Genomic DNA, 26309 nt, shown 5'->3' with positions numbered 1-26309 from the left:
TCGTTCTAAAAGGTCCTGAATTTGAAGAGCCTGTTAACCGTCTAGCTAGCCTAATAGTTATCAACCTCGAGTTCATGTTATAAGGAAGGCTCCGTTACTGTGCAACATGTTCCAAAGAGCCTTCAAGACTGCGGTAAAGCAGGGGCTCATGTTCCCCAACTCCGTGTCATCAACTGCAACAGCTACAGGTTCAGCTCCCACCAAGGACGGGTGGCCAAGTGCATGTAGGCTGACACTACTTAACGGACATTTTTCACTATATACACAAGTACGTATTCTGAGCCAGTTTCTCTGAGGGAGGGACTTGGTGGTACGGAAATTTTTATCATTTTACTACACATCCCCCTACTTTTTTTCAAGTGAAAAATTTCATGTCCTATTTTAGTCTCCAAGTGTGTCTGCAAGAGTCATCTCACCTCCACTGTGCTTTTCCACTGCTGTAGCGATGGGAAGGGTTAGATGCAGACGAGTCTTCAGAATACCCTAGGAAGCCTGGTCAGCCCCATGTCTTGAAGCCCACTTGCCATCTGCTCCAACCCTGGCCCCCCCAGGCCTCAGGACAGAGGGAGACCTGAGTGGTGAGTGCAGTTTCTAGACAGACAATGGGCTGTGACAAGGAGCCCCCTGATGGTTATTCTTTGGTTGTGTGGCCTTTCCAGACCAGCCAAAGGCACATGGTCTGGGTTTCACCAAGCCAAGCAGCGAATAGAAAAAATGAACAGACTGGACTGAGGATGGACACAGAGGAAAATTAGCTTTATATCAAAGTAATATTTTACACTGCCTAGGCAAAGGACTTGTGTGAAAATACTTATATAAAAAGCAATAGATTGTTTTGTTTTTACTTAGTTATCATTATACTTAGGTTTTAAGGCAAATGGGAATTTACATAAAGTGAAAACTTACAGGATCAGGGATTATGTACAATTTTGTGATTAAGGTTCTTTACAATTCAGGCAATGTACTTCTAGAAACTCCTATCTTGATTCCAGTTGCTATAGATACTATTTGGGGGAGCAAAGAATACATGGATGATGGGAAAAATAATTAAGTATCATGGGGCTAAATAATCAATACTATTACAAAAGAATATAAATAATAAATTTATAACATTGAAATACAAGTAATAAGTATTTTCAGTATAAAACTTGCATTTGCACAACGAAGCTCTTTAGTAACAAATACAATTACACTATATTGGAAACACATCAATGGCACATGAGTCACACACGTACAATGTAGCAATTCACACGAAACTGGACTGAGAACAAGGCCATGTGCTGGTCTGAAGCTATCACAGGCCTTTCAACCGAACCTCCTGGTTCAGGAAAACTATTTCAAAAGCCGTCAATGGGTTCATCGGACTTGATGACACGTTTGGTTTTTCAAGACAAGCTATAATCCTCAAGAGGACTGAAATGTAGGGCTGAGGTAAAGAAATACTAAACAAGGATCTTTTCTGTTGGCACAAAAGATTTAAATACTTTCCAAAACGTTGTTATATTTGATATGGTGGGTATACCACACATTTATAACACTGGTAGAAATAACTCTTCAATACTGAGATAAAGGACAGGTAAATATTGATACATCAGCAAAGCACCTATCTCCTTTATTTCTCTCACTTCATGCCAATTTAAGGTTATATGCTGAAATCTCAGGAATATGCTATCCTTTCGTGTGTGTGGCTCTTTAATGTTTCCCATCCTATAACGCAACATACCGGGTCAACTTGCAGGACTCAGTAATAAAACTTCACATGTTAAGTACTTGCCCTGAAGGACATTTTATCATCTACCCCAAAGGTGTTACAGGACGCAGATTCTGCAGGCTCGCACATACCCAAATCACAAAGCACCACTGTTGCTATCTACAAGGGGTTTTGGCCATAAACAAGTCAAAATTTGGTTTTCTCCAGTGTCAAAAGCCAAACTGGCCAAAGCTTACTTTTTACTACAGAAGTTGGAATTTCTCTACGTAGCGGCCTGTGGCTAGCAAGGGTCCCATGCAAGAGATTAGGTTACAAGCCCACGCAGCAAGCTGAATGAGCCCTGTCCTCACCCACTCAGTGCTTATACTTCAGAGGGAAAGAGGTGGGTTGGCTCTGGGTTGCCTCGGTGTGAGATCTCCGAGCAAGTTGGGATAGGGCAGCAGAACTGCCACAAGATGAGGAATAGAAGAAACTACGGGAAAGGCAGCTAAGTTTTTACTTTCCTTCTAATCAATGAAAGCACCCTGCTACAACTACTCACACACAGAGCAGTGCACTCCCATTTCAAATTCCAATTGCTTTTGATTAATTCGCCTAATTTTGATTTACACACAATACTATTTTGTATTTAAATTACTGACATTGCAAGGAGAAGAGCATGGTAATTTTTTACTCTTTATATTAAAATCGTGTTTCCATGTACTTGACTTCCAGAATAAATGTATTAGCTATAAGAAATATCCTTAAAATTCTATTAAAATATTAAACTAATTTCAAATTAGAGTAGATTGACTTTTTCTCTTTAGTTTTACATTGTTGGTACTCAAAGCAAACCTAAACACTACAAGCAGAAAGAAATGAAACTGGATGTGTACTTATCAGACCATTTGGTAAAAACCATCTTTTGCCAGGAGGTTAAAAATAGGAAAAATGGTTTTCATAGCCAGGCATTTAAACTTTTAATGAATTTTATTCTCCAAGATGTTTTTCTCCCCTCCTAATTTTTTAAAACTATTGCTGAGGAAGAAAATACATTTTTTAAAGTTATATAATTAGGTACTATTTGGGGTCCAACTGGAAATTGGCCTTTTATTTCTAAAAAGCCAAAGTAGATTTTATTCCTCATTCCCTCCTCTCTAGTCAAACATTCCACTTTAAAAACTTATTTTATTATGAGGGAAGGGATATTATACAGAAAAAGCAAGTTGAATACTTTATTATTCTATAACCCTGAACTTGAACTTAATGACCTTTGAAAACTTGCTTCCACTAGTTGTAAGAGAAAAAAATTCAGTGACAGGAAAGCCCACCCACCTCAGCAATGACCCAGAAAAGCTTCCCGGCATCAGAGAGCTGGAGCTGCCACCATCAGAAGGATGGCACTTCGGATGAAAATGTGACAGAGACCTACCTGGTGCGAGGGAAAGGAAATGAACAAAAGTCAAGATTTTCCAGTCCCTCAGTTCCCTGATGGCCTCGAACTGGAAGTCTTGCTGCCGTCTTTCTGAGAGAAAAACTACTGGTGACTCTTCTGCGGGGGGGCGGGGTGTGTGTGTGTGTGTGTGTGTGTGTAGGGCAGGGAGGAGGGGGAGGGGATCCAGCCATCTTATTGAGGGCCTGCGGGAGAGGGTCAAAGTGCTGGGAGGACAATGAGATCTGACATCCTCTGCCCAGCAGGATCTCCCGGCTTTACAGCCGCAGAAACTGGTCCCCCTTCATGAACCTCACCATGCTGTGGGATGAGACTGTCAGGTAACAGAACTGGAAAGATGAAAAATAACCATCTCCAAAACTGGTTTCTCACAGAATAAAAACTCCCTTTGTGTGAGGCTCATTCGAGTGCAGGACAGCAAGTTGCAGAGCCTCCTCCTCTCCCCAGGAATCCAGCGTTCAGAGCTCATAAACGGAAAGGGTTATCTAAACAGCCAGGTAAGAGTACACTGCACATTTCTTTTTTAAAATGACAGAAACTTTTGAATTTCATAAACCTGCATTGCTTATTATTCTGTCCAGACCCAAGGGGTATAGAATCAACTTCAGTCATCTCTCATAAGCTGGGAATCTAATTTTATGAATTTATTCTAAAACATAAATCAGGTAAGGCAGAAGTAGATGGATGGATTTTTTTAAAAGAACTTGGGCCCCCTGAGTACTTTGAGCAGATTGAGCATTGAGAGATTTACAGGGATAAAATTCTTTACAAGATTAAGGAAGAAGGAAATGAAACCAAATCTTTCATTTCCAGATATTCACTTTCATTAATTCTTTCAGCAAAAGGACATCAGTGAAGGAAAACCAGAAATGGTTTTTCAGTTATTAAAGTGGTTCAAGACCAGGGAGCCCCTGGAGACGGAAAGAAAACAACACCGTTCAATTTTCTTCACAAGGCTACCTTGTACTGGCAAGACTTAGGGGACTTCTTGGTTGAAAAAAAAATAGTGTTAGAAGAATTTTTTTGAAAAAACTTACATTTTGGCAAAAAAACAATAAAACTCCTTCCTGTAAAATCTACTTCCTTTGAATCTCCAAAGGTTACAACACAGCATTCGAGGGGCTCGGCAGTCACAGCTTCGTGGCTGCGGTTCTTGATTACCTGAACCCTGAAGCTGAGCAAACACAGCCAATGTCCACCCGGCTGTGGTCTGCCTCCTCTCGCTGCAGTGGGGTGAAGAGCGTGGGGAGCCCACAGGCCTGTGATGGGATCACTGGAAATACCTCAAGGTCAGAAGTAAAGCATGACAAAGGAGACTTAGAGTCGGGGTAACTTCCAAGCTCATTTCTACAATATCCAGGGCCCTCTCTATTTCTATCTCTACAAAAGGGACACTGTACTACAATGCCTGATGTTTCTTACAGTTTGACAAAAAAATACATATTTAATGCAAGAGGAAGCACGGCTTCTGCTGCACTTGAGATGGCAGCTCTGCCATCAGGCGGCTCTGCTTTCACCACAGGGCCTGCAGCCTCGTCCAGGAACGGTGCTCCCAAGGGCTGGAGTCAGCTCCTCAGGTCCAGACTCTATGGCTCCAAGGAGGTAAACTTGTGCCCATCCCAAGCCCCCAAACATATTCTAACACCACGTATCCTGATTGTCATGCCTGAAAGATTCTCCTTTATATACATTAGGCTTAATGTCATGAGACCACATGACTAGAGATTGTTTTTTTCTTTTTATAAGAGAAACTTGCTCACTCAGGAAACAATGAGGATTTGGTTTAAACGGAAGACCAGAAGGAAGCTGACATATCCCTCTGCTCTACAGTCTTGGAAATACTGTCTTTAAACCTATGGTCCCTTCTCAGCATGCTGACTTTTGCGCTGCCGCAGGGTGTCTTCCGTCACCTCCATGTCAGGTGAGAGGGGCTGCTCAGGGGCATCTTCCTCAGTCTCTTCAGGTTCCTCCTCCTCCTGGGCCTCCCTCGGAGGCCCCTGGTCCCGGGTGTCACCACTCTCCTCATCCACACCAGTAGCCAGGTTGTCCTCCTCCTCGTCTTCCTCTGCTTCGTCCTCATCGCCAAAGTCCTCCTTCTCTTCTTCATCATCTACAAGGCTGTCCTTGTTTTCTTCTTCGTTTGAGTCATCTTTTTCTTCCTCCGCATCCAGCAACTGGTCGGCCCTATGAGCCTCCTTGGACTTCTGATTCTGCTCTGTAGAGGGAAGAGAGGGGAATGGCCTCTGAATAAGCAATGGTCATCCAGCAATGAAATAACTGTGTTGCCTGTGAAATAAAAAAGGTGGTGGGCACATGGAGGTTTTCTCCATATTGAAGCTGCTATTACACAGGACAGACCACTGGTTGGCGGCCCAGCCCTCTCCAGGGTCCAGGGCTTCTCTGTCCCTCTCAGGAGATTTCACTGACCATGTTGACTCTGGCAGAGCATGCAGTCAGGGAGGGCAAAGGTCCTGCATGTTTTGTATTCTGTACCTTTTAGAAGGTTCAGTGACCCACTCACTGGTCGTGGTAATCAGTTCACCATGATAGGCTGGGCCAATCAGAGTTCCCCAGCAGTTTTGGCAGAGTCAGAAGGAAAAGCTTTCTCTCTTTCTACAGCGATCACTATTGCTGTTGACAGCCACTCAGTCACATGGAAAGAGAAATCTAACATCCCTTGGGCTGGGCTTGAATCTAGAACCTCCCTGGAGTTTCAGTTATGTGTGCTAATAAATCTTTCTTTTTCTCTCCCTACATTACTTTAAATTGGCTTTCTGTTACTCTAAGAATTCTATGGAACATAATATAACTTCTAATTATAGTTATGTTCCACATCACAACATTTCAATCAATGATGTACTGAGTATACCAAAGCAGTCCCTTACGATTATGATGGAGATGAAAATTTCCTATCACAGCCCTCGTGATGCAGCAGCTGCACTGCATTGCCTGTGTGTCTGTGGCAATGCTGGTGCAAACAAACCTGCTCTGCTGCTAGCTGTGCAGAAGCGTCACACACAGAGGCCGCAGCGGGCTGTGTCATCTATGCACACGTAAGTGCTCTCTCTGTGGTGTCTGCACGAAGGCCAGCTCACACCTAACAATGCATTTCTCATAAGTCTCATAAGTATTCTTGTGCTTCAGTGGTACATTGTTGTACCTGTGGAAATCTTAAAGCCTTGAAAACTTCAAAACCAAAAAGAAATATAAGCTTCTTTAAACCCTAACATAAAATTCAACAATTACAAAGTCTTATAAAAGTCTTCATGACAAGTTTCAAAAATAGGATCCCTCCCTTTTCATTCCAGTCTGAAGGAAGAAAAAAGGTGTCAACTGACTCATACGCTTAAAGGGGAAGAGGAATTGCCACAGTGAAATATTCCTTAATTTAAGAAAGTGCATTTTTGTTCAAGTCTATCTACAGAACATATTTCAGGGAATTTGGTAGCAGTGGCGGTTCGGTCACCTAGCAAACTGGGGAATGAATGTCCACCACCCACACGAGCACAAAAGGACATAGCACAGAATTCCCAAAACACTGCTGCGTGAGTTTATCGTACTTACCGGGGTGTTCGGACAGATGCCTGGGACCTGGCACACAGAAACATTCTGATATTACCACCAAGACCTGGAAGGGGGTAAATGTGATTTTATAGTGAGTAGACAGGACTTTTATTACCGAGGAACCTCAAAATTAAGACTTATGGGACGCAACCCTCAACTTTGTTGCTCATTGGCTATGTGGCCCAAGAGGCCGCTTAACTGCTCCCTCAGTTGTACTCTCTCTTTAAAAAATAGGTTTGGCCTGGCCTATCACCAAGGTCTGTTTCATGTCCAACAGTGCATAATTCTGTTACAAAGTCTTTCTTTTCAAAAACTGGGAATAGAACTCTGTCATTCTCTCATATTCTCTCAGTTTCAGATCTATTTTCTGGTCCGGAGAGCCATTCCCTCAGAACGTGTCACTTTCTTAGCCACTCAGAATGGCACTGTTTAATAAGGGGGTGGGTAGGGGAACAGTCCCTTCTTCTTCATCTTCCCTTCCAGGCTTTTATTTTCAGGTTTCAGCTTCTACCCAGGGAGGTGCAGACGGACATGCATCTAACTGAGGGGAGCAGACGGATGTACTGCCTTCCACGGACAGTGACATGCTACAGTGAGAGGCTCTGCTCTAGCCACTGGTCATCAGTGTGTAGAAAAATAATCTACCTAAGCACCAAAATTTCAACAGTGTCTATATCAACTGAGACGGAGACCAGACAATAAAGGCGAGACATTGCTGCCTGTATTTTCCATTGCTTTTCTCCTTGTCCAGCGCTTTGCTATTCTACCCTTCAGAGCAGAGTTACCCTTCAGAGCAGAGTTACCCTTCTAGCAGAAAATGATGCTGCCAGAGTGATTTGATATGTAGACTGCACTTAGGGATCTTTCCATATTGGTTTAAAATCCAAAATATATACTTGATTTTTAACATGTGAAAACAACATTTAGTAAAATATTTCAACCATCACTAGGTTCAATCAAGAAAACAAACAAAAATCAAACTAGCAGTCTTGTTTTACTTCCCATCTTTTAAAATTAGGCACAAATAGGAAACTTAATAGTCAGGCTTATAGGAAACAGTGACTTGGTCAGGAAATTCTTTTCCATGAAATCATCCTGCTGCTCATGGCCACTACACAGGTTAAATGCCAGACACACTCTTAGAGGGAAGGAGAACCTCCAAGCTCAGCAGGGCCCAGCTTCACCTGTCTGCAGGCCTGGGCTCTACTTTGCACCCCAGTCCATGGCGAAGATGACACAGTGCACTCACCTGCACACCTGGAGACCTCACACAAGACAAAAATTCTAGTGATGTGTGTTTTAACACATGTTACAGCTGCAGAAAAGGCATTTTAAGTAGAGATATGTGTATGCTACTCTATGAAAATGTACTAAACAATTTGAATCTATTACTATTTTGAAATTATTATTTTGTTTTAAAAAAGTTCTCTTCCCAACTTCTTCTTCCCCCCAACTTCTTATAAAGAAGTAATGTGTCACTTAATCACTTGAACAGTCTTAAATCAACTCTATTCTTCCTTTGGGTCAAGCCTCTAATAACCTTCCTATACTGATTATTTGAATCTAAGTTTCCGAATGAACATAGGGCATAGGCAGGCCTGATGTTATTTCTTGAGCTTAAATTCAACCTCAAAGATAAAATTTAAAACTCTTTATGCAGAGAAAATTCTCAATGGTCTTGCAATAGGCTCACACTCAACCTACAATCCCCATAACTCCAGCTCAAAATCTTCTAGGATCCCATGCTGTTCCCCCTACAAGAACCTCCTACTTGTGTGGCTCCAGAATACACCACAAGAAAAACCTACCACTACACAAGTAGATGAGAGAAGTACATTTGCATCCAAAGTCAAATTTATATAGAAAGTCTAATCCTTTTAGGCTAGAGCATTAGAGACATTAATAGCAGTAAGATTAATGAATCAGAACAAAGCGTTCCTAGGACCTAACGAATGACATCTAAGCCCTGCCCCCACCCATGAGGTTAGTTAGCATCAGCAGTCAAATCTCAAATATAAACCAGAATAAGAAGTAAGCGCATTCATGGCAAAGTGAAATTGAGCCTCCTTGGCTCCCTGGACTTTGTCACACAAACTTAGAACTTGCTATAAAGACAACTGTTAGTATTTTAATCTTATTTTTAAAAAGACTTTGCTAAAGAGCCAAAATTCATTATAAAATGTAAAGACAGACTTTTAAGATATCCTTAACTAAAAGTCTGTCCTTTCAATATAAATTTTTACTAATCATTACTTACTCCCATCAAATAGCATTTAGAAGCTATGTGATTAATATGTAGTATAAAGGCTTTTAAAATTTATATTAATTAGTTTAAAGCTCAATCAAATTGATCAAGTGTAGGCAGAGAGAAACATTAAAAAATTACTATCAGAGAAAAACATGCCAAAACACTTATGGTTGCCTTTACAGTTAAATAAATAAGTGTATTTCTCCAACTCTTCCTAAAATATCTAAAGAGGAAATACAAGATACTGACTAGACACTGATTGTCATACTCAAAGAAGACATAGTGATGTGCTTTGCATCTTACTTTTTTTTCACAATATGGACTGTGTTTTTTATCAACATTATCTTATAAAGTCCACCTTGGGAAAACCAGTGTGTATGCATTAAGTAGCTGGCCAGGATTAGAGGTTCAAGTGGAAGACATGAACAAGAAAAAACCATCTCACCTACTCAAGGAACAAAACCACAGCTTTGGCCTTCACACCGCAGTGCTCCCGTCAGGTCGGCAATGCGTGCAACCACAGCTGATGGGGCTGTCTTGGAAACTATCGATTAAAGCACGATCTCTCTTTCTTCTTCTATTACTGCCTATATTTTGGTCACACACATCTTCATAATATTTAAGGGGCAGGATTAGAAGTAATGATTTTATGAATTTTCCATTATATCTCAAATTACCATTGAAAGCAAATCAACAAGCAAATACTACCTAACTGCTTAGATTACACACAGAGTTATGTTTGTTTACGTGCTTTTTCTTTCTTGGCTGCTCTGTAGTTTTTCATGAAACCCATTTGACTTTAAAGACAGGAAAAGAGACTGACAGTTTCTCTTACCAGACCCATGAGAAGGCCAAGGATCAAGGTGGCTATGATGAAAAAGACATAAGAACACCAAGCAGGAATTCCAAGGGTCACTGTGAAATAGTTGTGAAGATGCTGTAATCACAAGAAAAAAAATTACTTATAAGGACCAAAAATGTTTAAATCTACTTCTTTAGCTGTAACTCAAGTCTGCAAATTGTTTCCACATATAAGAACTCCCACAAAGGTGATCCTGTTGTTTATGCCTTTATGATTCTTCAAGAAGTAGTCAAACTTTACAACACTGAGAATCTGAGAGTAATACTCAAGGTTATACCGAGTGTGAGTTATATTTCTTTGGAGTTCATGACCTGATAGAACTCTGGTAGAAGTGGGCACCAGAGTGCCTTCTTCCATGATGATAGGTTTTTTAGTCACTCTCTGCTAATAATTATATATTCCTCAATTTTTTACTCATAATTTGGCACACATAAAAAATTAAACTTCTTGGGCCTTCACCAATTTTTAAGTAGAACTAAGTTAAGTATACTACTACAGAATATCAACATTTAAATGTCTCCATACTTCCTTTGTTTAGTCGGACACTGATTTCTGTATCCCTACCCATCCGGAACAACTCTCCTAAATCACCATAAAAGCTAAAATGTAGTATTAGACAGGAGGTTTTCCCAGATTATTCATTCCGAGGAAATGAGATATCACCAGGCTTTGAGTAGAGTATACATCCTTTTATGCTTACTATTCCTTGGAACTCTATTTGATACCAAAAATCAAAAAAGAATGAAGAGATACAATCTGAGCTAGAAATTATTTCCACGCTAAAATTACACAGAAATTACAGATATGAACTGGTAGTTTGGAGTCAAAGCCCACCTACATGTGGACATGCAGGAGCCATGCTTCCTCATGATGCTAGTCATCATTGGTTTTAGGTCCTTACTGCTTCAAAAATAGTCATTCACTACAATCCCAGCAATTACTAGGTAATTTAGCAATGAGGTAGCTAAAAATGAGTGCAAACCCTATTTTAATTTAATGTTGTATTTCTCAAAATCTAAGATACTCAAGTATCTCCCATTGGTTTCTCAGTTCATAAATGTCAATACAATGAAATAATATATGTCATCCTGGCTTAAGTCTGAATGATAAACAAATAAAAAAGCTTATTGAACTAATCTAGAAAAATCTGAGATCTCTTCTCTCCAATTTCTTATTCAGTTGAATACACAGACCTAAAGACAGCAAGTATTTTAAACACTGACACATAATCAAAGTGTTTAATAAATAATTGTTAGGTAAGTAAAAGACACTAGCAAATCTTCAAACTATTCACAGGAAATGCAACAACCTCGATCTGTAAAACTGTCATTTGTCCTCTGTTGCCTACATTGGTCATGAATCTCTGTTCAGCCAGGGAAACTATTTATTAAGAATAATCCAGCCCTGGCTGGTATGGCTCAGTGGGTTGAGTGCCGGCTTGTGAACTGAAAGATCTCAGGTTCAAGTCCTGGTCAGGGCACATGCCTGGGTTGAGGGCCAGGTTCCCAATTGGGAGCATGCTGAAAGGAGGCAACATAAATACTGGGATATTAAAATGTTGTTTTATTCAAATCCTTTTCAACAAAAGTTCTTAAATGTATTGCACTGGTCCCTCCTTCAGAAAATTCTATGTACTGAACATAGTCTATGCTTTTCTTGATGACTCAGTGCTGTCATCAGGGTTAATCTCTGAAATGTGCCGAAGAATTAGGAGACAGAGAAAGCCAGTCAGCCTTTGTGCTGACCCATGGATGTAAGAATGCTGGAGCTTGCTGTCTAAATAATATCTGCCCACTTGCCTTACTCATATGATTGGAATGAGTAATGCACAGTTCTCAGTCCTTCTAGACAGGATCTTTGCCTTTCCTGTAAAATAAATGATTTACGTAAGCCTCAAGAAACTTTCTATTTTCTAGAATGCAGTAAATGATTTGCCTTTGTATCATTTACAGTCTGACTCACATTTCTTAGCACAGTCAAAATACTCTCCACTTCAATGTTCTTATTTCAACTTATACTTTAAAGGATTTGTTTGAGCTTCTTAGAGAAACCCTGATAGAACTGTGGTAGAATGTGGTCTTTTTGGTGATTATTACTGAAGTCTCATTAATCAAGTTCTATTTTCATAACTTCAGATATAAATCTTTATCTATTTACTTTATCTGACTCCACAATGGTTTTAGAGCGCCTTAAGGGTGTTAAGGTTCTTGCCCTGACTGGGTAGTTCAGTTAGTTAGAGCATCCTGATATAAAAAGGCTGTGGGTTCCATCCCTGGTCAGGGCACATACAAGAATCTACAAATGAATGCATAAGTAAGTGGAACGACAAATTGTTGTTTCTCTTTTTCCGTCAATAAAAAACTCGTAAATTAAAAATCAGTAAATTAAAAAAATTTGTTTAAAGAGTGTTAGAGTTCTTGGTTATAGGTACTTGATATATATATATAGATAGATAGATATAGATATAGATATGTATAGATATAGTTTTATATATAGTTTTATATATCTATACATAGAAATAAATATGTGTGTGTGCATATAATCTCCAAGCAATCAGAATTAAAACTGATCTAATTCAGTTTGAGATTTCTGTGTTTCTGTTTCTTTAACTGCCAGGCAATGATAGCTTTCACTTGTGGAAAACACTGATCCTTGTTGAATACTATATATGCTCACACAAGCATCCTACTCTGTGTCCTTAAAATATACAAAAATGTTGCCTGATGGGCCTGATACCTTGTATTGTCATCAATGACTGAGTTAGAGCCAACTGGGGGCCACACAGAGATTTCAGTAAGAAGGCTGAGTGAAGATACCATTAAAGAATACATAAGGACACTCCAACCAGTGGTCAGATGAATAAGGAATGGAGGCAGGCCAACAGTCCTTGGATCCATTCACGGATCAAAGGCAGAGCCTTCCCTCCCCAAGGAGGCCGGGACTGCCTCTGAAACCCGAACTACTGCACCACTGCAGGTTGATTAGGTATTGCCCATAGCACCCACCCATCCTGCTCAGTGCAGTCTCATTCAGACCTGGCATGGCCCAGAAGGGCAGAGAACCTTTTGAATTTATATCCCATCTATGTCACAGGATATGCTCTGAGGAGTTTGGGGACAAGCCCTATATACTTCTCAGACACGGATTCCAATCCTCAAACTACAATCTCTGTATGGCAGCAGCTCAGAGAGACTTCTCCACAGATGGCCTAGAGGTCACTTCCCCATCCATGTCACACCCTCCTCAACACGGGCACCAAGACACACCCTTGCAGCCCCCCTCAGCACGGAGAGATCTATCAGTGGATGTGTACCATCTCACCTTCATATTGTTCTAGATATTAGGTACGAGAACCCCCACGCCCAAAAAAAAGCAGTAAGAGAAAAGGTGCCACTATCTATTGATAAAATACAGGGGATATTTTAGAATTTTAAAATATACTCTTACTATTCTCCAGTCTAAATACTCATGGCCTTTATTTCTCATCATGCGACATTTACAAAGCATTAGATCTCCTCCATCACACAGATTATCCTCCCAAAGATGCAGTGCAGCTTATTATAGCTAAAATTCCCCATGCGCCTGCACCAAAAAGTAACACTGAAAAGAGTTAAGCTACTGTATTAACTCAGTGAGCAGCACACAGTCACCAAATCAAATAAAATAATATTTAAATATATTCAAATGCTAAACCTAGTTAGCAAAAGTACACATTGTAAACTGCTATAGAACCCAATTTTAATACTGCTATCAGATTTTGTTAAAAAATAAATGAATAAAAGCAAAATAGTCCTTGTTGCCTAATCAGAGTGGAAAAATAAAATAATGATGACAATAACGAATGGCTATAACTAACAAAAGCAGTTATCAAGTACGTACTAGGTGCCAGGTTCTATGCTAAACATTCAGTGTTCTAGTAACAACAGTTTATACAGGAAAAACAAATGGGTTCAGAGACATACACACAAGGTGGAAAAGAGAAAAGACAATGCTTCCCTGCATCACCGTACACAGCTGCAAAGAGAGATGAGAAGACAGGAAGACTACAAAGTCTCTCCAAACATTTGCCACAGACAAAATCTCAACCCAGATCCCTGACCCTGACTGTGGCGCCACTTCTGACAGTGATGCTCCCAAGGTCAATCTTCTGCCCATCACCCTCATGACATTACCCCCACCTCATGCTGTCCTTTAAACTAACATTTTTCATCAAGTTGAGTCACTTTTTTAAAGCTGAATGCAATTTTAAGACTACTGCTACTATAAATAGGAAGCCACTATCAGCTCTGTAGCTAGAAGACATCCACTGTGAGAGTCCCCTAGCTGTCCATCTTCCAGGCTTCAGTAACTCCGGTGAGGCAGGTAGATGTCAAGACTATACATGAGGACAGGTATTATAGCTAAAGTGACAGTGACTTCTTCTGTGTCCATATAAAAATTAGAATGCATAGGGGAGTACCATCATGACTAGGATGGGAAAACAATCTGAATATTGGTGATGGAAAAAACACTTGAGATAATCTATCCTTCCCCGCCATTGTGGTACAAATTACCTATCAAGGATCCCAAGGATTCCAGCTGACAGCAGGAAGTTCACAGGATCTGGTTTATAAACTATTCAAAGGACTTCCTCACCTCAAGGGTATACCCAAGTAAGAACATATGGGAGGCTGGAGTAGACTTAGGAAAGCCAAATGCAGAATCAGACGAATCCCCTGGGTTCACAGGTACTCAGCTGTGTCTGTGTGTGTCTCTTCACCACGTGATCCTGACATCCAATCCTGAAGAGCAGCTTTCATTTCCAAAATACCAGGCCCAGCAAGCGTGGCTTCACTCCTAACTCCCCAGGCAGAAACTCAAGGAGTTTAAGGAATCATTAAGTCAGTACGCTTTGGTCTTAAAGATAGTGCTCATTTTTGTTTTATCTTTTTCACACAGAAAATTAGAAATGCAGAGAAAGATAAGAATTTTTTTAAAGAAATCAGCCATAATTTCAATAACAGTGATAGCCATTATTGATACCTGATGTATCTCTCTAGGTGTTTTCCTGCATACAAATAAAAACTCTATATAAACATAACACTATACATACTGTTTTATCATCACACAGCTGAATAATATGCAATTTTCTCTATGGAAGTATTTACATTAACCAACTATCCATCCAGGGGCGACTTTTGCTGTGGAAAGCCTGACACCTGGGCTAAAAGAGATTAAGGATGGGCATCAGCAACTGTGCCTCACTGGCATTAGCCACTCTCTTTCCTTCTTCCATGTTTTTACCTTCTTCTTGAAGACTTTTTCCTCTTTTATTTCTAGCTCTATTTTTTCTCTCAGTCTCTCCTTCCCCCCATCACATGCTGTGTTTCTTCTGTTCACTGTTAACCTGGTTGCACTACAGTTTTTTTTACTGTCTAGACATGAGTTAAAAACAGATTATATTCCCCACAATCATACATTCAGCCCCGATGAAAGGATCTTGAGCAAGGAAGAAGAGCCAGTTAAATAAGCTATCTGAGTTGGCTGGGTGGTCAGCCAGGACTGTGTGAGTAAGTGGTTCTACAAGAGCATGTTAAGACTGCACCTAACGATTAAAGTATTGGGTTGGCCACAAGGTCTGTTTAGTTTTCTCTGCAAAATAAAAGACACATTTTTCATTCTCACCAACCACTTTATTGATTTGGGTATTTTGAGTATGTCGGCCATCTCCTGTGTAGTAGAACATTGCTTGTTCATCATTAATGTCTTGATTTGATCACTATCAACTTCAATGGTCTACCCCACTGTGGAGTATCATCCAGCAAGAAATCTCCAGCATGGAACTTAGCAAAACACTTGGACCATGTCCGATCAGTCACAAAACCTTCTCCATACACTGCACAAATCTTTTTTGTATGTTTCAGTTGTGTTTTTACCTTTTTTGAATAACAAAGCATAACATGCCAAAGATGTTGCATATCTTTCATATTCAATATCAAAATGGCTACACAAAAATCCACTAATCTTGGTACCTTTTTTTAAATGTGCACTGTTATGACAGCTGTCACAAACCACCTAACAAAATTGTTTCAAATGAAGTTAAAAGAAAACTAAGTGCTACTAGAGCCATCATACAGAAAAATACAAACAAACTTTTTGGCCAACCCAATAGAAACCAGAGACCAACATGTAGCCAAGGACTGGATCCCACCAGGCCAGAAATTCTTACTCTCTGCAAACAAACAACTGGGGTAAATTCTAGAAACACAGGTGGTATGAGCCCTTCCCAGAGATTTCATGAAAGGCTAGGAACTTGTTTATAAAAAAACAAAGAAACCAAAAAAATTGCTAAGCTGCTTGGGCAAGCTATATGATGACATAGAGGATATACCAGATTTCTATTACAGATTTTTAAGGTAACATATATACACATGAGATCAAAATTATCTACAAACCTACCCTTTATGTTCTTTTATCAGGTGCACTCCCCCCCCCCACACACAATCTACAATCAGAGCAAATGTATTAGTGATCCCAATAAATGGACTAAATGGACTAAACTGATCAGTTAGAAGAATTAATTCTTGATACATACTTTCTACAAGACTCACTAATACAACAACAAAAAGATTGGCAGGGGAAAAAAAATCCAGGCAAATGCTAACCAAAAAGAAAAAAAGTATGGTTTTAACATTAGATAAAAGCAACTTTATGAAATGTAAATGAAAAGTTTTGGGTGTCAAATTTATAGTTTATCTTATAGAACTACCTTTTGTTCCTTTTTAAATATCTGTAAAAACATTCTGAATATACATATAAACATCATATATACCCTACTTGTCAATAACGAAACCGAGTATCTTAATTGGTTACTCAGAGATAGGTCATATTCTCTTCTCCAAATGGCCTTTCTCTGAAGCCCAGTGCATCCACACAGAATCCATCCACGCTGTCCATGGCTGGGCACCGCACATATACAATGATAAAGCCACTTTTCCTGGCCTTGATGTGACAATGCACGTTGTAATCATTTGCTTGATCTAATAAAAAATTTTAACTTCTTGCTTAATTTTTTGTTTATCCAAGTACTAAATGCCAAGTCATATGTGATCAGGGCAATCATTTCTCTGATTACTATGTTTGAACGTAAAATACTTTAACCACGTGTGAAAGCCATGACTAACCTCTACCTAAAGTGCACATTAACCCATGGAACAAAATTCATCTCTTGACCTGCACTTATTACAGGTTATATGCTAAGACCATGTCTCAGTGATTGCTGACATCCATGCGTTATAATTATCCTATTAAACTGGACATTTTAAGGCTTAGGCTCTCAGGTGGCTGCCAGAATGAATGTATGACTCTGTCAACCTTTAGTACCAACATATTGCAAAACACAGAATCCCTTCCTCTCAATTCCCAGTTGCAAATTCATAAATCTCAGCCCTTGAATAAACTTCTCATCATTATTAAAAGAGTAAAAGGAAACCATATGAAACTTATACTATCTGGAGAAGAAAAAAGCCAGTTATTGTTTAATGTAACATTCAATTACAAAAATAAAAACAAAAACCAGTTAACAAACTTTGACCAGAAACAACTGTACCCAAGTGACCAATTTAGCTTCAGTTGTTAAAAAAAAAAAAAAATCCTGAAGTTGGCATTCTATCTCACAACACAGAAAACAAAATATAACTAAGAAACTGGGATACAAAATGTTACTCAATTTCCCTCGGCATCCTCGTATCTCAATGTGCAGGAGACACAGTCAAGGAGCATTCATGAGCTCCTTGAATATTAAGTTCCAAATGTGACACGCTGACCTACAATCATAGCATAGGAAAGACAGAGGGACTCATTTCTGCAGATTTGGAATACTTGAAGGATATGTTTAATTCCACAGCAACAGTGTTAAATCTAGCTGGGTTTAGCCCACTTTACATAAAAAGAAGCACAAGATTTTGTGACATTCAAGGTTATGTAATTGTCCAAACTTTTAACCTAAATAACAGTTCAAATTCACTGAAATGATTCAGTGAAATGATATAATCACATATAGCAGGGGTGTCCTAACTTTTTCTTGAAGGGCCCGAGTAAATACTGTTGGCTTTTGAGCCACATGGTCTGTCACAACTACTCAAGTTTACCATTGTAGAATGAAAACAATCATAGATAATAGGTGATAAAATGAACATGGCTATATTCCAATAAAACTTTATTTACAAAAACAGGTGGCCAGCCCTCTAGCTATAGTTGACATACAGAACACTTTCAGGCTTAGATGATCTTTGATCTGTAGAGAGATTATGACAACGGGAATATAAGAAGAAGCAAAACCACATAACCCTCATTCAGCTTTGATAGAGATTCATCACTGATCTATGAAAATATAACTCTGACACAGCAGTTAGTGGTCGTGTTTAATTTATGCCTTTTTACACAAAGAGACATTTTCACTGGGGACCCCTTGTGAGAGTAGTTGTGTGGCTTCAGAAATGAAATTATAAAAGTATTTACAATGTTTATTTCCATTTAGAAGTTATATTCTTACTCTTAAAAAACCCTCTGCAAAGATAATCAAAATGGGTATATTTAAGGTGACTTACCCATATCTTGCCAGAGATGGTAAAAAGCCCAGCCATTCCGGACATCCTAAAAAAGAGGAGAACCACTGGTGATGCATACTATGTAAAAACAGAACTCAGTCACAAGGATCTGCCCTTCCACTTTTTGCAATGCACTGTCCCCTCTCCTGGATTCACTCGTGTTCATACAGAGCTTCAACTCCCCCGCCATCATTTCAGCCACTGCTGTAAATAGTCACATCCCCTGGCCCTCTCTCCCTCCACTGTACATACCTGGCAAACACCCCAACCATAGGCAGCTGTGTGTCTCTGGGGAAAACTCAGGGGAGCGGCTGACCGTTCTCCCTTCATAATCACAAACCTCAGTGAGCACTCTGTATGGCATCTTTCAGGCTCACATGTTTTTTCCTCTCTTCGCACCCTCACACCCGCCCCCCTCCCCGTGCAGTCTCAGCTAACACTCCTCAGTATCACTGTGAAATCAGAAGCCAGCATGTGATCTCTCTTATCGTCCCACCACCAAATCTGAGCCTGGTGCACACCTACCCCCTACCTCTTGTTCCCATGCAGAAAGTCTATCTGCCCTCCCACCGTCTAATTCCTCCACATGTGCTTGGACCTCACCCCTTTGGCTCATCAATGGCTTGCTTCTTTTTTTCAACCCCCGCTGCCTACAATAGCAATTTCTTTCTTTCTGCTGGATCATTTTCATCAGCGTGAAAACATGTTCTACCCTCTCTCACTTTTTAAGAAGAGCCTCATGGGCCTCACATGGCCCTCCTACTTCTCCTAGGAATAGTCCTCACTTGCTGTTTCTTCCTCCTTACGTTATCTTTAATCCATTCAAATCTGCTTCCGTCCACACTACTGCAGTATCACTGCTTGTCAAAGCCACAATGACCTTGCATTACTTCATTCAATGTCCACATCTCACACTTGGTGTTCTTTCACCTCTTGGTAACATGGGACTCAGTAACTACTCTTCATTCCAGAGCACCCTCATTTACTTGGCTTCTAGAAAATCACATACTCCTGCTTGTGCTCCTGACTCACTGTACCCATTTTCAGTTTCCTGACTTCTTTTGCTGACTCCTTCTCTACCCAAATTCTTAATTTCAGAGTGCCTGAGGCTAGGTCCCGAGCACTTTTCTCTTTTTCTCTCTCTCTAGGTGAGCTCCTCCCTTCCAAGGCTTCAAATGCCATCAACATGTTCCGTATCTGTGCTCCTCAGGTCTCCACGGGGATCTATCTCCATGCAACCAAGCTGACAACTCTGCAAAGAAGTCTGCATCTCAAACTTATAACATGTTTAACACTGAACTTGGTTCTTTCTTGCTTGAATCAGTAACTGGTACCAGGAACCACCAAGTACTCAAACCAGAAACCCAAAAGATTTTTTGTGAACCTCCCCTCTCCTTCACCTTAGCCAGGTCTCCCTTCAAAACACGTATTAAAACCACCCACTCTCTCCATCCCACTGTTGCCACCCTGATGTGCATCGGCACTGTCCCAAGGCTAGACACTGCAACAGCCTTCTCACTGTCTGACCTTATCTGCGCTTGCCCTCCCCAGCCTCTTCTTCTAAGAGCCACATCGTCATTGCATGCAACTGATAACATCCAAGTTCCTCAATGTGGTCAGAGGCCTGTATGATCTGGCTTCTGCCTGCTCTCTTTTCCACCTTATATACCATTCACTGTCTTGAGCCCAGCCGCCTTTCTGCTCAACACACCAAGTTCTCTGCATGTTTTGGTCTATATGCACGTAATCCATGTTCCCAGGAATATTGCCCCCCTGCTCTTCACCTGACCAGGTTGTTCTATATGAATCCTCCCCGAAAAGTGACCTCTCCTAGCCCCTCATCCAGTGGAGATCTATGCCCACAGTGATTCCCTGTCTTAGTAAAGGCTTTTATTTGGTATTTTTTAAACAGCCTATGATTCTTTATATCCTTAGTTTTTTTCTTAATCTGCTTTACTTTAAGTTACCTGAGGAGAACAGAGGGACCATGTCTGTCTTGTTCACTTTTGAATTATCTAGCACATAGAACAATGCCATTTTTATGGCATAAAATCATTACTCAAATATTTGTATAATGAAAACCTGCTTTTAGACTAAGCTATATATTTCTTGAGTAGTATATAAATGTTACTAGATTATTTATTCCTGAATTATTGCGTAATTCAATCCTTTTTCAGCAGGGATATTCCTTACCCTTGTATATACTAATCAATTTAATTACAACTATGACAACTCATTCAGAGTGAAAACCAACTATGAAAAAAGTTATTATGGTTTGGGCCTTATCTACCTCACCAATTATTATGCAGAGTGCCATCATGGCCATAAGTTACCTAGCAGTGTTCTGCTAAGCAGCCAAAGACACCATAGGTTTTATTTTCCACATTGATACAATAGCAATTGCTTCATAAACTATAATTCAAAAAAGAGTCACTCCCATATCTTATCGATCATTTAAAAGGAAAAAAGAATGGTAAATTGGTAAATGTGTTCAATACCATATTTTGTAAAGGGAAAACAGTTGGCATGGCTTACTGCAGAAGTTAGGGGGAGGCTTTCTGTAACCCACTTGAATCTGGATACTACTTCCAATACAGGAACAAGCAGCTGACACATATGTAGGTGATAAAACCAGAAACACAGCATGGTCTAACCATGGTCATGTGTAGTCTGGGTTACCGGAAGTGAATGTGAAGAAAAATGTAGACTTTCAAGGTCCATGAACTGTTCACTTGATACTGCCTGTTTTATCAATAACACCTTCTCATTTAAAAAAAAAATTACAAGTTACGTTAAAGAAGCAGGGGATTTCCAGCCAGTCAGAGGCTCAACTGATTGCCATTTCTTCTGTACAATATAATTCTGCAGGTCTTCGTAGATTCCTGGGCCACGGTAGCGACGGAATATCCCATCCTTTGCACTATAAATTAAAAAAAAAAAAGCCCATTAAAATAACAAGTGTTACAGATAATAAAAATCAAAATAATTATTGGTTTTACATGTGAACTACACTCTGAATTTTAACTTGGCTCAAATAAAGAAAAATTATACTTAGGCATAAATCAGAAAGCATGCATAAATATTAATCTATTACAAGTGAGAAATTCCAAAACAGAAAGCATTAAACATTCTATTTTATCACTGAAAAATTTGTGATTATAATCAAAGTTCCTTCCAAGTAACTTTTCATTATTTTTGCTACCAAGTATTTTAATTTTTTCTCTTACAGCAGCAAAATAGCTATTCTTATCAAGTTTTAAAATATTTATGTCCCCTGAAAATTAACAAAACACCTATTTTCACATATTCCTTCTGTCTTCCCTCACTTCTGCTTTCTCTACACAGTCAAGCTTCCTAAGGGAAGAGTCTACATGTGCCACTTTCTCCTCATATACTACTTATTCACGACTCGTGCAACTTGGGGTTCTGCCTCCCTGACTCCACAGAAACTGCTGAAACTGCTCATATGGGAGGTTTCCAATGACTCTGAAGTGCCATAACCATGAAACACCTTTCTGCCTTTTTTCTTTTGTCTGTCACTGGCACTGCCCACTACTAATCACCCCTTCCTCCTTCCTCCCTCTTCTCTGTTGGCTTTTATGAGCTCTCTGGACTTCTCCCATCAATTCCTTCCCAGTTCCTTACTCCCTGTCCTAAGCTTGGTCAACCCCAAGTTCTATCCATGGCCTACTTCTATTCCCACTGCATGTTTTTTTTTTCCTAACTATATTTCAACTCTTATCTATCTCAATGCTATCTCCAGTCTAAATCCTTCTTCTGAGCTTTAGATCCTCAAATCAAACTATCACCTAAATATCTCTATTTGAAGTTAACACACACTTCACACTATCTTCTCCTTTTTGGCCTCTGTCTTCCAAACTTCATTTTATTCTAGTAGCTTTTACTAGTCACACATGGCCTACTGGTTGTCATCACGGACTTTTCCTTCTTTATGGCTAATCAGTCACCAAGTCCCAGTGATCCCACCTCCTAAGCATGTCCAAAACCCACCTCTTCCTTCTCTTTCCCCTCTCCCTACCTGAGCCTTCTAGCCTCATTACCCAGTATAATCCAACCCTTTGGGCCAGCCGTACAGAACTAGTTACAGTTCTCATAAAGTAGCTCATTTTCTGCGGGCTTTTCCATGATATCCCCTCCCTCTGGAAAGTCCTTGTCTCCCTTATTCATTTAACTGATTTCTACTTATCTATTAAGAATCATCCCACCTTTCATTTCATCAGAAAAGTCTTCACTGACCCCCTCCCCCAACTTCACTGCCTGGAATTAGGTTCTTCTCCCTGAAGCACTCTGAACAACCCTGTCCTCCACCAGCTATCATTCCCGTAGAGCAGGTCTTCAAATGCGAAGCTGAATGTGTAATGGTTATGAAGAACAACTTAGAATTCCTGGTATACGCCGACTGATTTTTAATATTTACCAGACCAGAAAATTATTTAAACTTACTGAAAAAATGCTGGAAGCGTGGTGACAAAGAAGCGGCCACTTAAACCTACAAGAAGCAGAAACAAAGAAAGGTTACCAGTCAAACTCAGACTAACCCAAGCACCAAACTTAAGTTATAATTATAAGAGCAAGCAGCCTTGAGCTTGCTTTTATAACCACATTATTAAATCACATACACTATTTACTTGTTTGACTTAAAGAAAATTTATTTTTACCCATTTTTATTACCTAACACTTTCCTGCCACTGACATACAACTTACATATCTTTGATGTGTCACATAGGAGTTTTCTGTCTCGGGCCATCACTTGGAATTGTATGGTGGCTGACATCACAGGCTAGAGTCATGCAACCTGGGTTAAAGCCTAAATTCTCCACTTACTAGCTTTATGACCTTAGATAAATCACTTAAATTCTGAGTTCCAGTTTCCTCACCTGTAAAATGGGTATATTAAAGTCTAACTGAATTGTTTTGAAGTTAATTGGTTCAGTATGTTAAATGCTTAGCACATGGTAAAAAACTCAATAAATTATAGGTATTACTACATTAGATGTAGGTTTAAAAGCATAATAACAAAGAATCTAAAATAAGATCATGTATAATCTTTGCACATTTATAAAATCTGCAAGTACTGTCAAGGGACTCTATATATACTAAACAGATTTTTTCAATTTGTCTTAGGAAACCTTTACTGAACACTAACTACATCAAATGCTATGCTAAGTACATCTGAAGACAAAGACAAATAAAACCCTTAATCACTCAGCAAAATATTCAAGAATTATCTTCTTTCTTCAGGGACAGTGGTTAAGCATTCAAGACAAAGAGAAGTAAAAACACTCACAGTCTTTGTTCTCACGGGGCTTACTGTCTAGTGAGTGGCAAAAGAGAAAGAAACCTTAATACTTAAAATTGTAATTATAAACAGATAGATGATATCAGGAAAGGGGTATGCAACAAAACCTGAACAGGACTAGGAGTGAAGAACAAATCCCTGGCTCTTGCCCTGTTTACAAGTAAACAATATTTACGTGGGCACCAAGAATAAGCATCCCTGGTTCTGGCAAACAGAAGGGAACTTAAAGGATGCTCCCAACCAGCATGGGGACATGAGGAAGACATCACTTGCACATTTCTCATCACTTTTGCCTTTCCCACTGAAGAACAGTTTGCACAAAATCAAGCATCTATTCAAACAGAGTAGCTCAAATTTCATATCTTTTGTGGTCACTTGCAATTTGAAATGCTGAAGGTTTACTTTTAATGACACAAAATCTGCTAATACCCATTTTACAAATTAAATTTGCACTCAGCATAATAATGTATTGATTAATGATGAGACTTCTCAAAGAAGGGTTCTCGATTTTTTTTCTCATATCAAATCAGACTCTAAAATGGCGCTAGGGCACCTAAAAGAAAACACAGTACTCTGAAGGCAGTAAAAGTCAACGTTACTAAAAGAAACATTTACTACATACATTTATCACTATACACTTAAAAAAAAAAGGTAGTTGTACTGGAGGTAACAAAACACAAGTGACTAGAGAACTCAACTGAGGACTGCTAACAAGCACTGTCTGCAGGGCATTTCTGCCCCTACCACTGTTTGGAATTCCGCCTTAGCAGGGAACAAGGGTATCTCTCTTGGTGTATTTCCAACTCTAAATTGCCAGAGGAAAAAAGTGTTGTCGGTGGGGTTACAGCTCCTGAAACCAGGTAGGATGGCTCCCAACAGTAATCCCAAGGGCTTAAAAATTATCATCTGCTTTTGCTTACAATAATTATTATAAACTATTTCACAGCTCATTTCTTTACTAGCTAGAGATTCCCATGACCACCCAAAAATTTTATCTAAGGAGAGTAACAATTCTAATGAATTATGCTTTACATATATATGATCTTTTAAAATGGAATAAACACTTAAACTTTCTATTTAGGTTTTATTTTTATCAGAAATGTATACATATAATTTCTAATACATGTTATCACTAAGACAATATTTTTAAGTTGTTCTTTAAAATTCTTCCTATGTTCTTGGTCATCGCAATAACTTAAAAAGTAAACAATAAATATAAAACATATTATTTGGGGTTGACCAAAAAGTCAGTATGGTTTTTTTTTGCAAAATAAAAGACACGGTTTTCATTTTCACCAATAATTTAATTGATTTGGATATTCTGAGTATGTCAGCTATCTTCTGCATGGCATACAACATATCAATTGTTCTCAATTAATGTCTCAGTTTGATTGCTATCAACTTCAACTGGTCTACCTGACTGATGAGCATTGTCCAGGGAGAAATCTCTAGTATGAAGCTTTCCAAACCACTCTTGACATGTTCGACCAGTCATAGCACCTTCTCCATACACTGCACAAATCTTTCTTTGCATTTCAGTTGCATTTTAACCTTTCTTGAAATAATAAAGCATAATATGCTGAAAATATTGCGTATTTTCTTCCATCTTCAATATTAAAATGGCTACATAAAAATTCACCAAGTTTGGTAAGATCTTTGTTTAACACACACTGATAATGACAGCTGTTACAATACAATCTAACAAAACTATTTCAAATGAAGCTAGGACAATTAAGCGCTACTAGAGCCATCCCATGGGAAAAAACAAACGAACGTTTTGGCCAACCCAATACAATATGCAACAGTATTTCCAATGTCATAGGCCCGTTTATCTGGAGTCAAACCCCACTTCTGCCTTGTATTAATTTTTAACCAGACACATTAAATTTATACTCTCTGGTCTTTCATTTTATTATAAATAGGCATCATAATTTCTCATAGCATTTTACTATTAAATAATTTTACATTTATAATCACATAGAAAATAGTATGTGATATGTAATAAGTACTACACAAATGCTAGCAATTAGTTGCTATACTAAAAATCCCTGATTCAAAATCGGAGTAAAGTGAGAGGATGTAACAAATACAAGCTAACTTATTTTACCTGCACTGGAAATTCTACATTACTGGATAACATATCCTTACTAATTAATGTGCTCATGGAAATCAATGAGTATGGAGAAAATAAGAAAAAAGGAACCCAGTGACAGATGGTCTCTACAATTATTCTGCATCTTTCTGATTCAGGCTAGAAGGTATGACAGAATGCTTGCTCCCAAAATTGCCAGGATAGAGGATATAAGAATTTTATAGCTCTTGATATGAATTCTGAGCTGTTTTCAGTAACAACTGTACCAATACAAACCATTAATTAAGGTTCATTTAAAATAATAACCATTATTAATAAATTGTTGCACCTCAAGATTGCTTTGATTTATATTTGTTAATATTTCCTCAAATGACAACCCATGTGGAATAGTAACAAGGTTACAGCATCTAATTCAGGTATGACTTCTGTTTGTTGTCTGGAATAATATATTGTCGCTGAGGATGTATTTAGTAAAATCAACAATGACAACAT

At 39.1% G+C, this 26309-nt stretch overlaps 1 protein-coding gene across 1 annotated transcript in view; it reads right to left on the bottom strand.

Annotated features, from left to right (window-relative positions):
* Window positions 1–737: 737 nt before the first annotated feature.
* The window catches only part of TMX4 (thioredoxin related transmembrane protein 4), a 42741-nt gene continuing 17169 nt past the window's right edge, over window positions 738–26309 (bottom strand). Inside the window, exons 3-8 of the mRNA XM_028525009.2 lie at window positions 22870–22915; window positions 21197–21325; window positions 18406–18451; window positions 9791–9892; window positions 6708–6771; window positions 738–5358 (exon numbers count right to left, since the gene is read on the bottom strand). Coding sequence (XP_028380810.1) covers window positions 4997–5358; window positions 6708–6771; window positions 9791–9892; window positions 18406–18451; window positions 21197–21325; window positions 22870–22915 — 749 coding nt within the window. The 3' untranslated portion in view covers window positions 738–4996. The remainder of the gene's footprint in view (window positions 5359–6707; window positions 6772–9790; window positions 9893–18405; window positions 18452–21196; window positions 21326–22869; window positions 22916–26309) is intronic.

The sequence above is a fragment of the Phyllostomus discolor genome, chromosome 9, assembly GCF_004126475.2.
Source record: "Phyllostomus discolor isolate MPI-MPIP mPhyDis1 chromosome 9, mPhyDis1.pri.v3, whole genome shotgun sequence".
Lineage (NCBI taxonomy): Eukaryota > Metazoa > Chordata > Mammalia > Chiroptera > Phyllostomidae > Phyllostomus > Phyllostomus discolor.
Note: the sequence above shows the minus strand (reverse complement) of the source record. Positions and strands in the feature narration are given on the sequence as shown.